Source organism: Botryllus schlosseri, chromosome 10 (assembly GCF_051294905.1).
Source record: "Botryllus schlosseri isolate E-star chromosome 10, Bs_hap1, whole genome shotgun sequence".
NCBI classification, from domain to species: Eukaryota; Metazoa; Chordata; class Ascidiacea; order Stolidobranchia; family Styelidae; genus Botryllus; species Botryllus schlosseri.
Window position 1 is genome coordinate 8,771,958 of NC_137245.1, and position 14,349 is coordinate 8,786,306.

A 14,349-nucleotide genomic window follows, 5' to 3' on the forward strand; every position below is an offset into this window, starting at 1 on the left:
GCACTCCGTAACTCACATTTGTTGTGCTTGTTCGTAGCTTAATCCAGGTTTTTTGATGACTTCAAGATTTTCCAAATTTTCAATTATAATGAATTTGTCTAAAGCACTCAACTGTGAACATTTGAATATATTTTTGCTGCTGCTTCTGGGCGGAATGCGATATTTTGAAACCATTACAAAGGAAATTAATATTTATATATTTATTGGTAGGCTCTTCTAAAATCACAGGCATACCTATTGAAAATTTCTACTTATAAGCGTCGTTTGTCTACCCTTGATCAAATGTTTACCCTTGTAATTTTGAAAGTGTCCCGATTGCTGACATATTGGTCTTTCAGATACGCTTGGGAAAGTCGGAAAAAGATTGCGAGGACTCGTGAAGAAGAAAGGTTCAAGACTTAGCATGTTTCGTAAGGGTTTCATGTTTTGCTGATATCTAATTTGTAATTCAGGCCCGTTGTCGTACGTCGCAGTCTCCGTCGAAATGCTGTACATTTCGATAACCTGGACGAGTCGTACATGTTCTATCAGGTGCAGCAGTCTATGTAAGTCGATGCCGGTGCGTGTTGCGTGTCAGCTTACTGTGATGTGTGATACTGTTTCAGATATCCAAATGATGATGATGCTGGCAAAAGGCGTAAGGAAAAGACGGAGGTGCGCAAGTTACTAGCGGCACAGGGGAAAAATATGGATGATAGAAATGTAAGTTTAACTTCTAGCCTACGTGTCATTAAATTCGTCCTTATTCGACGTCATTTCGCTGTCAAAATCAACAGGATCATATGTGACTTTGGTTTTCAACCTTTCCTAACCAAGTAACATTACACATCTAGCGACCAGAGGTGGTCAGTAACGAGGTACTTCTACTTTTTCGAAGTACTCAAGTAGTTTTCCTTGTACTTCTGGTGCTTGCTCAAGTAGATCTGATTTTCGCTACTTCTACTTCGTAATATTTTGTGATCTACTTACTTTTTGCTATTTTCAGTTTGTCAAGTAGAAGTAGTTGAATCTTCCAATCAGGAAGATAGACTGAGGAATTTCGGGGTTGTTTTCACGTAACATCAACATTTAATTTTCATAAAAGTATTGATGAATTTAATTTAGGTAGCGGGTTGGCGTGATTCCGTTCACACAGGGATATCTAGAACTATATATCCCTGCGTTCACACCACATTGTCGCCCTTCGCCCATATGAAATAATTCATCACAGTATATATGGCTCATCATATCGTTTGAAACTGATGTTTCGCAATCGATTACTTACTTGTCATATCGTAATCTAGCATGTCCATGGCACGTCCTAACCTAGAAAAGTGGACTCTTGACTCTTTTGTTAGTTTCAGTGGTGTTTTAGCATACCGCCTTTGAAACTTTCCGGACTGAAGGCATGAAAAACGTGTTCCGCTTTTAGAAGTAGTATTTATGTTTTATTTTCAATTACCAGTTAACCAGTATCATATACTTTGAGTTATAATTAATATCAGTTCTTTTGTCTGGATAAAATACATGTTGAAGTATAAAAGCAAGTGTAGTAATGCCTTTAATTTCCGGAAATAAAGCTACACAATATGGCATTTTTACGGTCCCCCATATTTTTATTAATGTTTAATAATCGCTCAAAGTGTTTACACCGTGTCCTATACAACTCCTCCGTATTGCTCTTCGACTAAACTACGGACCTTATAGTATGGGGGATGGCCATACCATGCTATTTTCTAAAACGTGCTGTTCGAGAAAAGAGGATAAGTATCGCATTTCCATAATAATACTATCATTTTCATCCTATGATGTGGACGAATGCTTATGCTATAGAAAATTGGATACCTGCTGGTATGCATCAATATGAATGAAGCTCGTCACCTTTCGCATGGCTGAATTTGCATCTTTTTACAATCCATATGAACAAATTAGGATCGTTTTCACAACTACTTACTTACTTGAGTACTTTTGAAGTCAGTAAATTCTACTTCTACTTCAAGTAGTTTTAGGTTGCTTATGGAAGAAGTACTTCTACTCGTAGAGTAGAGTAGATTTTTTTTGTTGCTACTTCTACTTCTACTTGAGTAGCTTTCTTGACTACTTTGACCACCTCTGCTCGCGACACATCTAACTACACATCTAAAGAATTACTAGTCCTATGCAATACTGGTTCATAATATGGATTTTGCATCAACTCAACAACAGTGTTAAAACTATGAAACTGTTAACACATGATTGTCACAAAATACAAAAATGTTACGGTATACACATGGTGCGGTGTGTCATGTGTCACTTCCTCTGTAGGCCTATGCGTCATGTGTGTGTTGACCACTAGCGAACCCCAGAATCATTGAACCCCGGTTAAGGAGAACGGGGTTGTGAAGACTTTACATGGCTTGGCATCCTGGCAGTTGGTGAATTCGGCGCTTGTTGTATTTGGCATTGGAAATGTAATCACTGTTATAATGTAGGCTAATTGTTGCATAAATATTGTGTAATTCGGGAATGAATATTTCAATGAATGTGAGTGTGAATTGATTTGAGGTATAGAGCACTTGGCGAATTTCACACTTGGTATGTATTTATTAATGTATTCAATATTCGTGTTAGGGTTTAGGGCAAAGGTTCCCCAGCCTGGAAGGCCGTGTGCCTCTTTGAAGGGAGCCAAGAACATGAACATCATGAAATTGTCATGTTCCCACCAACATAGTTTTGTGAATGTGGGTTTTCAGCAATGTTACATATGAAGACAAAGCAGTGCAGTGTCTTGGATATTGAACATGTCATACGACCCTGGTTTAGAGTTGGGTTAGGATTAGGGTCGGCGGTTAGAGGCTAGGTTTAGCTCAAGTAACAGGCTATGTTAAGAGGAGGATAGGATATGGATTATGGCCCGCCGAGTGCCGGCTTCACTGTCAACACTGACCAGCGGTAGCCATCCTGTTTTCACCCCGTTGCACGATTCCAGATTCACGAAGAGCCCGACATCTATAGCAGCGTGAAGTCTCGCGTTCGAGTCAGCACGAGGACTAACCGCTACAGCGATTTTCTGACTGGCGAGTCGTCGCGCAAGAAAGATTGTGACGAGGGAAGCCAGAGCGACGCGACAGAGGAAGAAGATGAAGAGGAAGAGGAAGGTAATCAGTGTTGTTGTCGCGGTAGTGTAATGTGGGTTGTTATCGAACACAATGCGCCCGGGCAAGGAACTCAGTAACAAATGTCCGCTACCCCCGAAAAAAGTTGGTTTGTTGATTGCACACTCAAATTACACTGGCACTAATGCACGTTCGTACAAACAACCAATCTAGTTAGCTGGTACGGTTAACGAACTGTTGATTTATTGAGTAGTTATAACTGTAGTTCAGATTTCGACAAGTGAGTAGTTGTAGATGTTCGCATGCACGATTTTGATAAGAACTCTACCTTCAAAATTTGAATTGTTGCTTGATCTGGACACATTATTTGGTTCACCTTCTAATCCGGTAAACGTTTCACGAAGCCACTTAAGCCAATAATAATTGTTTGTGCCAATCACGTAGATTCGTAGAAGGGAACAATGTATTGTAGCCTTCAGTTTTAGAAGGCAGCTCCTTTATTATAAATATCAATTCATGAGAAAGTAATCAAAAGTATAAAATGATTTGATTCCTGTAATCAAAGGCGGCTGCGCGTCATCAACGAAGTATGCGAAATTTCTTATCCGATGTTGCTGTCATTTCACGAATACGAAGGGATGGATTTGATATTGGGCCAACGCTCTCTTGTCTTCAATTCAGACAACGATGACGAGGATGATGAGGAACTGGTAGAGGTGGAGGAACATGGGAGCGAGCCAGGGCATCGGTACCGTCTCAGAAAAGTACGCGAAGCCCCGCAGAGATACACAACAGGTGCGACTTTCGGAATATTTTTTGTGACCATTACAGTTACAAGCTTGCAACCCCCGTTTAGGATACCGTAAACCGGGGTAACTTTGGACTTAAGGGTAACTTTGGACACTAAGCAGTAAAAGATTTAAATGGTTATTGATGGAAAAGGGTTGCCGCTGGATGTCCAATTCTTTTTCATGTGGCAACAGTACCACAAGTAGTCTCAATAGAAGGTGGATTACTTTCACTACCAGATAAACTTGACCCAGCGTTGATAAATTAATGGCGGGGGTCAATTTCATCAAAATTAATGGCCATTAAACTTCTTACAACCAAACATAGATAGCATGTGATTCATAGATTGAAAACTTGGCAGCAGATACCTCTTAGCAGTCTTAATCCATGGCAAAAATCTCAGTGGGTTCACCCTTAGATCAATACAAGAAAATGTGATGTCCAAAGTTACCCCGTCAAATTTTAACAGAACGGGGTAACTTTGGACAGTGGAAAATGTGATATTTAGAGCTCTGGAAAGTGGCTGCTTCATCTGTGTAAAAGTGTATGGTCAACTATATTCCTTATTACCGGCCTGATGGCTATTTAACATGGAATGAGAAGGTTAATAAATTAGAGTTTGCCAAAATATGAAAAAAATGGGTAGGCAATGAGCTGAGAGATTGTAATCGGGTGTAAGCTACTTCAAAAACTTATCACATACTCCTAAAGATGCGCCTGCTGAATATGGGATATCGTAAATTACGACAAATATATCCATCAGAGGAGATAGGAAAGGGAAAGTGTATCTTTTAAAGAACAGTAATATATTTGAAATCGGCAATAAATCATGTTAACATGTTTAACGTACGCTGTCGATTGCTGACACTGCCAGTGGGATATCCCTTATCACCATACGTTATTTATAAATCCCAATTGGCAAAGGCATGAGGGAAAATTGAAATAAGAGATGAATAAGGGCCCATTAGCTTTCATAAACTACCTATTTATTCTTTTTTTTTTGGGGGGGGGGGGATTAGGTAAAAATCATGCAATAGGCCAGACATATACTATTTTGTTTCAGTTCTAGTCACTGCTCTCATCAACTCTTACCAAGTAAGCCTCATTTACGAAGTTTCATAAACAATTGAGTGTAAAGGCATACAAAAAACTACATTGTCCAAAGTTACCCCACATGCAGGGATAACTTTGGACACGGATGATTTACAAAAATAAGGTACTTATTTATGACCATGAAGATTTTGGATTAGGTAATTCTAATCTATGCTCCATGACCCCTAAAAAACACAACACTTGCCTCCCCTACACCCCAGCATTTCCGAGATACTGAGCGGAATTGTTGAAAATTGTCCAAAGTTACCCCGGTTTACGGTATAAGTTTACGTCAAAATGCACAATTCATTTTCTGTAATGATGGTTGGCATTGATGTGATCCAAAAAGTGAAGGCCACCAGAAATTACAAGTAGAGCCTAACCGTGAAAGTTATCAATCTGTAAATGGATTAATGAAAATATCACCACTAGGGCGATTTTTTTTACCTAAAAAAGAAAAATTTTGACCTAAAAACTCAAAAGTTTAACTTTTTGTGACCTAAACAAACTAAATTTTTAACATATTTTTACCTCACCAATGTAAATTAGGTGTTTTCGCACATAATGGTAAAATTGTACCACTTATCTTCATTTCTGGTTGGAACTGGCTGTACTAACTAAGTAGTCCGGCCTGAAAAAACGTTTTTGGCTTAGAAACAGACAAATATTTACATGAAAAAACTAAACGAAATCGACATCTATGAAGATTTCAGTAGTTTCAATATGTATCATTGTAGAAATAATTAGAATTTTTTGCAGTACAACGAGAGATACTTTCCTACATTCTTGTGTAGAAAGTGTATGTCCTTACTAAGAAGCTTGCCAGGAATCGAGAAAGAACGTTCAACAGCAGCAGTTGTTGGCTGACAACATCGAAGTTTTGCGTACACTGCTGGTGACAAACCGTGTTGCTTCATTCTGACAATGCTGTCTACGTCACAATTTTTCGTAATGCACTTCTTTGTATAAGAATGATGCAATGCCCAAGCAGTCTTTCTGCGGTTAGGAATTGTGGTACGTTAACCTTAACACCATTTTATCAACCTATTTGTTTTATTTGACTGTGTTTATGATTCATAATAAGCAGACAATTGGCCGTTTACAACGTAGGCTACAAGCTGTAAAATATCAAATGATAAATTCGCCGACAGTACAAAATCTATGATACAAACGAAATGCAGAGGTCAAAAAAATTTTGACATGTAAAAAAAATCGCACTAGTTATCACCTTCGCCCAGCCCAAATCACCTCTCAATGCAGAAAATCTCTCTTATCAACCTCGCCTATCGACACATGCGTCATTCATATTAATCACTAGTCGTTTTATGTTATCCATTATTTCTCTCCATCCAGTGTGCACTGTGCATGTCTCTTATTTACAACGTCCAGCCCCAGGTGGGTGTCTGCTTTCAAATACTGCTCCAATTCGTTCCGACAACAATCTTTTCGTTGTATTGTTAATAAACTGATACTGTTACTAATCTTCTGAAATAAGGACAAGATAGTTTCATAAGACCTGGTCCTATGAACACAAGTAAATAACAGGAGCAATCGCCAACGTGGCGGGATTGGAATTTTATAATAGCCACACTGGTTTTGCATTATATGAGGCTTCCCAAACACCAACTGATTGTGCCACTGATTAAAAGAGATCGTTCTTTCTTGGCAGTGCACTACGCACCTCGGAGACGGCCGCGGTCAATATTCGAAGCCCTTCCCTGCTCTCCGGCCAGGCGTCGAAATAAAAGAAGCCTGTCCTCATCTCGACGCGACCCTTACATCAAGCGGAGACGACGAGTACGCACGCATCTTAACAGCTCTACGGACAGCTCGTCAGATGACGAAATGAAATTTCACAAACGCCAGAAGAAGAGTATGGACAGAGCTCGAAACGAGTGAGATATCTTTCTTCTCGCCGCCTCTGTCCTTGTCTTGTACAAGCTGCAAATCTACTTGGGTTGACTATCAGCTAACTCCTCTAGTTGTTCTAATTGAGGATTTTGAAATGTGAGCAGTTCCAGTGCTTGTTGTGGATTTTGAAATGTAAGTAGTTGTAGTTCTAGCAGTGTTGGGATCAAGTCACCACCGTCGAGTCACGAGTCATTGCGCATTTTGACTCGAGCCAAGTCAATCTATTCTGTAATATGACTCAAGTCGAGGGACTCGTTTTTTGGAGGTGACTCGGGTCAAGTCACAATTCAAGTCGAATTTAATGTTTGAAGTATGTGTGATCATTCAAAGTCATTCATTTTGCTAACTGCTAACACAGATTCATTAGCCATTTAACTTAATCAAATAACGAATATAAAGTTGAATCAACATGCGAAAATTCATTGTATTGCTCACGCACACATAGAACTGCTAATAGAATATGTGAGTAACTGTATAGCTACATGCTACATTCTGTTATTATCACCTTAAATAGAGAGGATCGAATACGAAGCATCAAGAAGTTACAAATTGATATCTTACAATACACTAAAAATCTACACTTATGTGAGAATATATACATGTAACTATATCCGTTCCATTTAAATCATACAAGAGGGTTGGTGAAGTTGAGCGAGTTGCTCCGAATCACGAGTCAAAGCACATTTGTGAAGCGCCATGTCAAGTCTTTTTTGCAAAGTAGCTCGAGTCAAGTCATACGAAAAAGTTGAGTCAAGTCATCATAACACTGAATTCTAGTTTTAGTTGGATTTTGAAAAGTGCGTAGTTCTAGTTGCGGATTTGGTAAAGTGAGTCGTGCTAGTTCAGTTGTTCTTGACCGGTGTTCCGTGGAATGCTAGGGGTTCTCTGAGCCAATCTCAGGGCTTCCCTGGAGGTCAAGACACACTCAATGATTGGCTAGAAGGAGCGTGTCATAAGTAATCTTATATATGTGTTGAGGTGTGTCTTGACCTCCAGCTCCTTAGGCTGGCTCGGGCGGCCCACTTGAGAACCGCTACGTTAGTTGCTTGAAATCGTGGCACAACTTTGTGACACACCTGAAATGCTTTTCTGTTTTTAACTACGACATTTTTTAATGAAATTTCGCGATATTTTTCCAGATGCATGCCCGTCAATCTGTCCATGTCTGATATTGCCAAACATTCATACGCCGGGGACAGAAAACGTGTGAACTCAACGTTGACGGCAGACATCGACCCTATGGCGATTGATACCTCGGTGAGATCATCAATTTCGGTAGAGTAGCGATATCCGAGACATCTGAAGCAGGGTTCTAACCAAGTCACAAGGCTCCGAGTCATTTTCAATTCACCAACAAGTCAAGTCCAAGTCAGCGAGCAGAGGGCCGAGTCGGAGTTGTGGTATTATGACTGGAGTCCGAGTCCAAGTCCAATTGTGCTGGCTGGTCATTTACCAGTTAAAGTCTTGTTAAACCTACTTTTAATAACTCTGTTTGGTGATATCGAATGGTTCGTATTCATAATATACAAATTTTCGTATTTTCAAGTGGCCTACCAGTACCAATAGACGAAATACCAATAGTGTGGTTACCTTACTATTCCGCGAAATTACAATGAAATGTCAGTCTTAGCCGTCTGAGTCTCGAGTCATATGACTCGGTTCGAGTCATGCGCAAATCGTGACTCGAGTCGAGTCATTACAACCCTGATGTGAAGACTACTCTGAGCGGAATTGTAAGTAGCGGACAAAATACTTAGTGCTCCGAAAAAGCGGAAATACTTCCTTACCTAGTATGCCAACTGCTCCTGCTTTCTCTACAGTCTCCAATGTCGTATTTTCGTCGCAGGTCAAATTTTCTTCTGTAGGCGGTCACGGCAAGCACATCAAAGCGCTCAAAGAAATGGTGGTGTTCCCGTTACGGTATCCCGAGGTTTTCCAGAAGTTTAAAGTATCGCCTCCTAGGTTTGTACATCTCTTGCTATTTTCCATAGACTGCCGAACACTGCTGGTGACCCATGATGATGTTGGCAGGGGGTTGTTTAATGGCACTGGAAATTGAGAGAATAAGTTGCAATATCTAATTAATTTAATGTGAAACTTTATGTAGAACAACTCAACATCCCTGATTGGGAGAGTTGATTATTATTATTATCATCATCATTGCACATATGACGCGAAGAAATATTTGAAAAAGTTTGCTCGCGGAAAGAAAGTAAGTTGTGAAGGTTCGCCTACATGAAAAACTTGATTTGATAACTTCTGTGACTGCAGTGGCTTATTTTAGTGACATTTGGTTCAATTTTGAAGTACGCTCGCCAGGGGTAGGCATTAGGGTGGAGTGAAAAAAAGAAAATTTTGAATTTCGAAAAGTGCCTCTGATATTTGGCCCCAAATCAAAAATGAATAACTTCGATCATAATTTCAGGTTCTTACGCCCTCTAGTGGCCGAGCTTATTCACCAAACGAGTCGAAAATAGCTAATTTTGCCATATCCTGATAACCGCTTATGCTAGAAAGCCAGTTTTGGGTTTAAAATCTGTGGAAGCAACATGTTTCTATCTCACTTCCATAGAACTTTGTCCTGAAAATGTACAGAAAAAAAGTTACAAGCAAATTGTCGATTTTTAGACCGCCATTAAAAGTGTTGGATGGTTGTACCAAATTTGCAATGCCGATTAGCATGTTACTGTTTGTTGCATTGCTGCTTTAACAACGAAATCTTGTTTGAAGGACTTATCAGTTGATTTTTATATCAACCAAGTATAATTTGGATAGTCGAGAGCATGATTGAACTTTCTTCATAGTTGCAAAGGAGCTACATGACCATTGGATTTGGTGCAATGTATTTTCCATAAATGAGTTCCTATTGCGCGAAAAGTCAATAAACTGATGTTGAAATTTAGTCAACTAACTCGGTATCACTTACAGGAGCTGCTGCTGCAACTTGTGTATTGCAAGATGTTGGAATAATCAACTAAAAAAGTGATTCGTTTGTGGTAGATCACGGCAAATTACGAGGAGAGAGAGAAAGGTGCAGAAAAGAAATACAAAGAAGAGAAGCAGAAAACTTAAATCTTGTGTATGGACTCTACTTCGATGGAAGAAAAGATGACACTTTGAATATGGTTGAGGCACATATTGTTTTAGTAGGATAACCAGGTGAGTATTATCTCTGTCACTTGTCACCTCCCAATGGAAAAGGTCGTATTTTGGCAAGAAATATATCGGTTTATTTTCAACACCGACCTCTGCAAAATCCCAGCTGTTGTGAGATCAGACGGTACAGCTTCAATGACAGGGAGATTCAAAGGCTGCATTCGTGCAATGGAAGAAATTTTACAAAGACCACTTCAATGGGCTATCTGCTTGCTTCATGATAATGAGCTGCTATTCTACATATCTGCCTTGAAAGTTGTAATTTATAATATTGTATTGCTTGTTTGAATTACGCATTGCTGTGAAAACATATCTTAATGGCAGCTCATTACCATGAAGCAAGCAGATAGCCCATTGTAGTGGTCTTTGTAGAAGTTCATTGCACGAATGCAGCCTTTGAATCTCCCTGTCATTGAAGCTGTACTGTCTGATCCCACGACAGCTGGGTTTTTGCTGAGTTTGGTGTTGGAAATAAACTGATACATTTCTTGGCAAAACACGACCTTTTCCATTGGGAGGTGACAAGTGACCGAGGTAATACTGACCTGGTTCTCCTACTAAAACAATATGTTTCTCCAGCTCTGTTGTCATAGAGCATTCTCCAGTTGGTGCCTCAACCATATTCAAAGTGTCATCTTTTCTTCCATCGAAGTAGAGTCCATACACATGATTTAAGTTTTCTGCTTCTCTTCTTCGTATTTCATTTCTGCACCTTTCTCTCTCTCCTCGTAATTTGCCGTGATCTACCACAAACGAATCACTTTTTTAGTTGATTATTCCAACATCTTGCAATACACAAGTTGCAGCAGCAGCTCCTGTAAGGTCCAATACATTATACCGTTCACAAACTCTTGCCAATTTGACCCCAACACATGGTTTTGGTTTGATGGTTGAGCACCTCCCATAAAAGTTGAATCATTACCAGAAGATGTTGATTAAGATTGCATCGACTCTGAATCACTTTGATTAAAGCTGAATTGCCCAATAGAAGTGCTGGCACCTGCATTAGAATCACCGGTTGTTGGATTGAGCTTGACTGCCTTCGAAATCTTTCGTCAGCTGATGAAAGAGGCACAGCGTCAACCAAACATTTTCCCTTGCGCTCTGCTTTCTAATCTTCCAATCTTTCGGTGCCATCCTTAAGCCACATTGGAGTGCAATTTTATCTCTCTGTTTGCTATCGCAGCAGAAGATGCCAAAAAGCCTATCAATATCTTGCAAGAACGTAGTTTCCATTTCTTTATAAGAATTTGATGTTCTAGATTTCTTGTGATACCGAGTTAGTTGACTAAATTTCAACATCAGTTTATTGACTTTTCGCGCAATAGGAAACTCATTTATGGAAAATACATTGCACCAAATCCAATGGTCATGTAGCTCCTTTGCAACTATGAAGAAAGTTCAATCATGCTCTCTACTATCCAAATTATACTAGGTTCATATGAAAATCAACTGATAAGTCCTTCAAACAAGATTTCGTTGTTAAAGCAGCAATGTAACAAACAGTAACATGCTAATCGGCATTGCAAATTTGGTACAACCATCCAACACTTTTAATGGCGGTCTAAAAATCGACCATTTGCTTGTAACTTTTTTCTATACATTTTCAGGACAAAGTTCTATGGAAGTGAGATAGAAACATGTTGCTTCCACAGATTTTAAACCCAAAACTGGCTTTCTAGCATAAGCAGTTATCAGGATATGGCAAAATTAGCTATTTTCGACTCATTTGGTGAATAAGCTCGGCCACTAGAGGGCGTAAGAACCTGAAATTATGATAGAAGTTATTAATTTTTGATTTGGGGCCAAATATCAGAGGCACTTTTTGAAATTCAAAATTTTCTTTTTTTCACTCCACCCTAGTAGGCATCACTAAAGAATTGAAAAGAACATTGTATATCAACAATCGTATCGCTGAATATTGTTGATTGTCGATTGTTGGTGTACAAAGGTCTATTCCATTCTCAGCTAGTTGCTGACGAGTGTCACCAAAAATATTTTGGCTTATTTCAATATGAATATAATATTTTATTGCATACTCAAGTTCAGTACCTCCGAGAATCTCTTTGGATTTTGAAGGAATCGGAGCATTTCAATAGATACCCGTCCAAAAGATGTTAAATTTCATTGACTCTTTCAAGAGAAAATGAAGCAAATCTTTGACTTTGTGGCCCTGGTTAATCCTGTAAACTTTGCGTGCAGAGGATGCCTTTTCTACGGACCGCCAGGCACTGGCAAGACGCTGATGGCGCGAGCCCTGGCGAACGAATGCTCGGGCGACGGACGCAAGGTGGCGTTCTTCATGAAAAAGGGGGCAGACTGCCTCAGCAAATGGGTGGGAGAGTCTGAACGTCAATTGCGGATCTTGTTTGACCAGGTAGACAGAGGGGCGTGTTTTTCATCCGGGTGTGGGGTTCACCTTGACTAATGCAAAACCTATTCCGACCTAGAGATTTTAGTGTCGTGCTTTTTGGGATTCGGATTGTGTTGTGTTGTGTTGTCACACTTTCAAATTTGTAGAACACATTATGAATCACAATGATATCTACCAGTACTCAGAGGTCGTCAATAACAGAGTAGGCTACCTCTGCTTGACAGAAGTCGCTACTCCAGTACTCCATGTATGTTAGGGCTGTTCAAAATTGACATTTTTCAAAGTTTTGCTGGCTACTTCATAAAATTGTGAGGTTACCTAAAAAAAAAAATGCGATCCACCGATTTTGAGTCAATTCCAACCAGTAGAAGCGAAGTTGTTAGAACACAAAATTTTGGATTCGGAAAGAATAGTATTTACGGTGGCAAATTGTTTAGTTATTTATTATAGATCTACCTCCCGTAAATACTATGATTTGATATCTTAAATTTGAACCTCAGTAACTTCGCGTCCGCTGGTTGCAAATGAGCCAATTTTGTTGTGTAACGTTTTTTTTAGATAGCCTATCCATTTCATCAAGTAGATAGTAAAATTTAAAATAGTTGATTTTGAACATTCCTTCATTATTCATAGCTATGTACAAAATGCTTTCGATAAACGGCTAACTGAGGTTTTTTAGTTCTAATATGAATTATTGACACTGTAAAATAGTAATATTGCTTTAGATCGGTATATATTCTCTTAGCTCAATTAAATCATCTCTAACCAGTTGAATCATAACAATCGATACTCCACTCATATTCAAGTACCTGCCATACAATCGATCCAATGTCTTGGTCGTATATTGTGTGAAAGTCCTCTTGACAATTGGCTGATTGCCTTTCGCGTCGCAGGCTTATCAGATGCGTCCAGCGATCATCTTTTTCGATGAAATCGACGGGCTGGCGCCGGTGCGGTCCAGTCGGCAGGACCAGATCCATTCTTCCATCGTTTCAACCCTGCTGGCCCTCATGGACGGCCTGGACAACCGCGGCGAAATTACAGTTATAGGTGAGATTTGGAGATGCAGTTTTTTTGCATGTTGCAACAATTATTCTTTTGGTGCAGGTGCTACGAATCGTATTGACTCCATAGATCCTGCCCTGAGACGCCCCGGACGTTTTGACAGAGAATTCCAATTTCCCTTGCCTGATAAAGAGGTATTCAATGTTTCTTGTTTGTCAAATCTGTGATTTTCTTTTTAAATGTATAGCACGTATTTATAGGAATTTCCTTCAGTGGGAACAATATATATTATTCAACCAATGTGTCCCTGATTACAAGCAAGTTAATAGGTTTTGAAATTACATTGCTACCTCATACTTTGACGAATTGATTTCCATTTGAAGCTCCGTTTATATGCTTGTTAATGTGGCGTTAGTTCTTGATAAGGGGCACATTAAAAGTATTTGAGTTGAATAAATTATGCTGCAACGAATCTAATCTAGTCCTGAAAGCAACATTGAAGTGTAGAAGTGCTTGTGCAATATCCACTGATAATTGTCTACCTTAAATTTATGTGATTTACTACTGCTGCAATTCAGGCCCTGCCAGGAAAAAATCACTTTTTATAAATACATATTTAAAAAGTGTTATTGTACTTGGCCGAGAGTACCGTAATTTTCCATGTATAATGCGCAAAATTTTACCCATTTTTTGCCCTAAAATAGGGGGGTGCGTATTATACTTGGGTACAGCAAGCCTTGAAAAAATCCCTCGATCAAAAACTTGAAATCACATCTTTCTTCATGTTTGTTTAACTTGCGCCCCGTATATCGTATTATAGAGTGTAACGCGCTGCCAAATAGAGAAGCGTGTTGCCAATTAACGAAAAGCGTGTTTCTAATTAAGGAGAGTCGTCTGCGAAGCACGCGATATCTTGCTGAGTTGGTTTTCCGTTTGTACGCGAGCGAA

At 39.4% G+C, this 14,349-nt stretch overlaps 1 protein-coding gene across 1 annotated transcript in view; it reads left to right on the top strand.

The window, feature by feature from the left end:
* LOC145448573 (ATPase family AAA domain-containing protein 2-like) overlaps positions 1-14,349 on the top strand; it is a 31,784-nt gene that overhangs the window by 2,351 nt on the left and 15,084 nt on the right. The window contains exons 3-13 of the mRNA XM_080326984.1: positions 339-389; positions 453-545; positions 606-702; positions 2,948-3,116; positions 3,756-3,869; positions 6,625-6,850; positions 8,006-8,123; positions 8,713-8,828; positions 12,225-12,399; positions 13,290-13,446; positions 13,504-13,595. Coding sequence (XP_080183110.1) covers positions 339-389; positions 453-545; positions 606-702; positions 2,948-3,116; positions 3,756-3,869; positions 6,625-6,850; positions 8,006-8,123; positions 8,713-8,828; positions 12,225-12,399; positions 13,290-13,446; positions 13,504-13,595 — 1,408 coding nt within the window. The remainder of the gene's footprint in view (positions 1-338; positions 390-452; positions 546-605; positions 703-2,947; positions 3,117-3,755; positions 3,870-6,624; positions 6,851-8,005; positions 8,124-8,712; positions 8,829-12,224; positions 12,400-13,289; positions 13,447-13,503; positions 13,596-14,349) is intronic.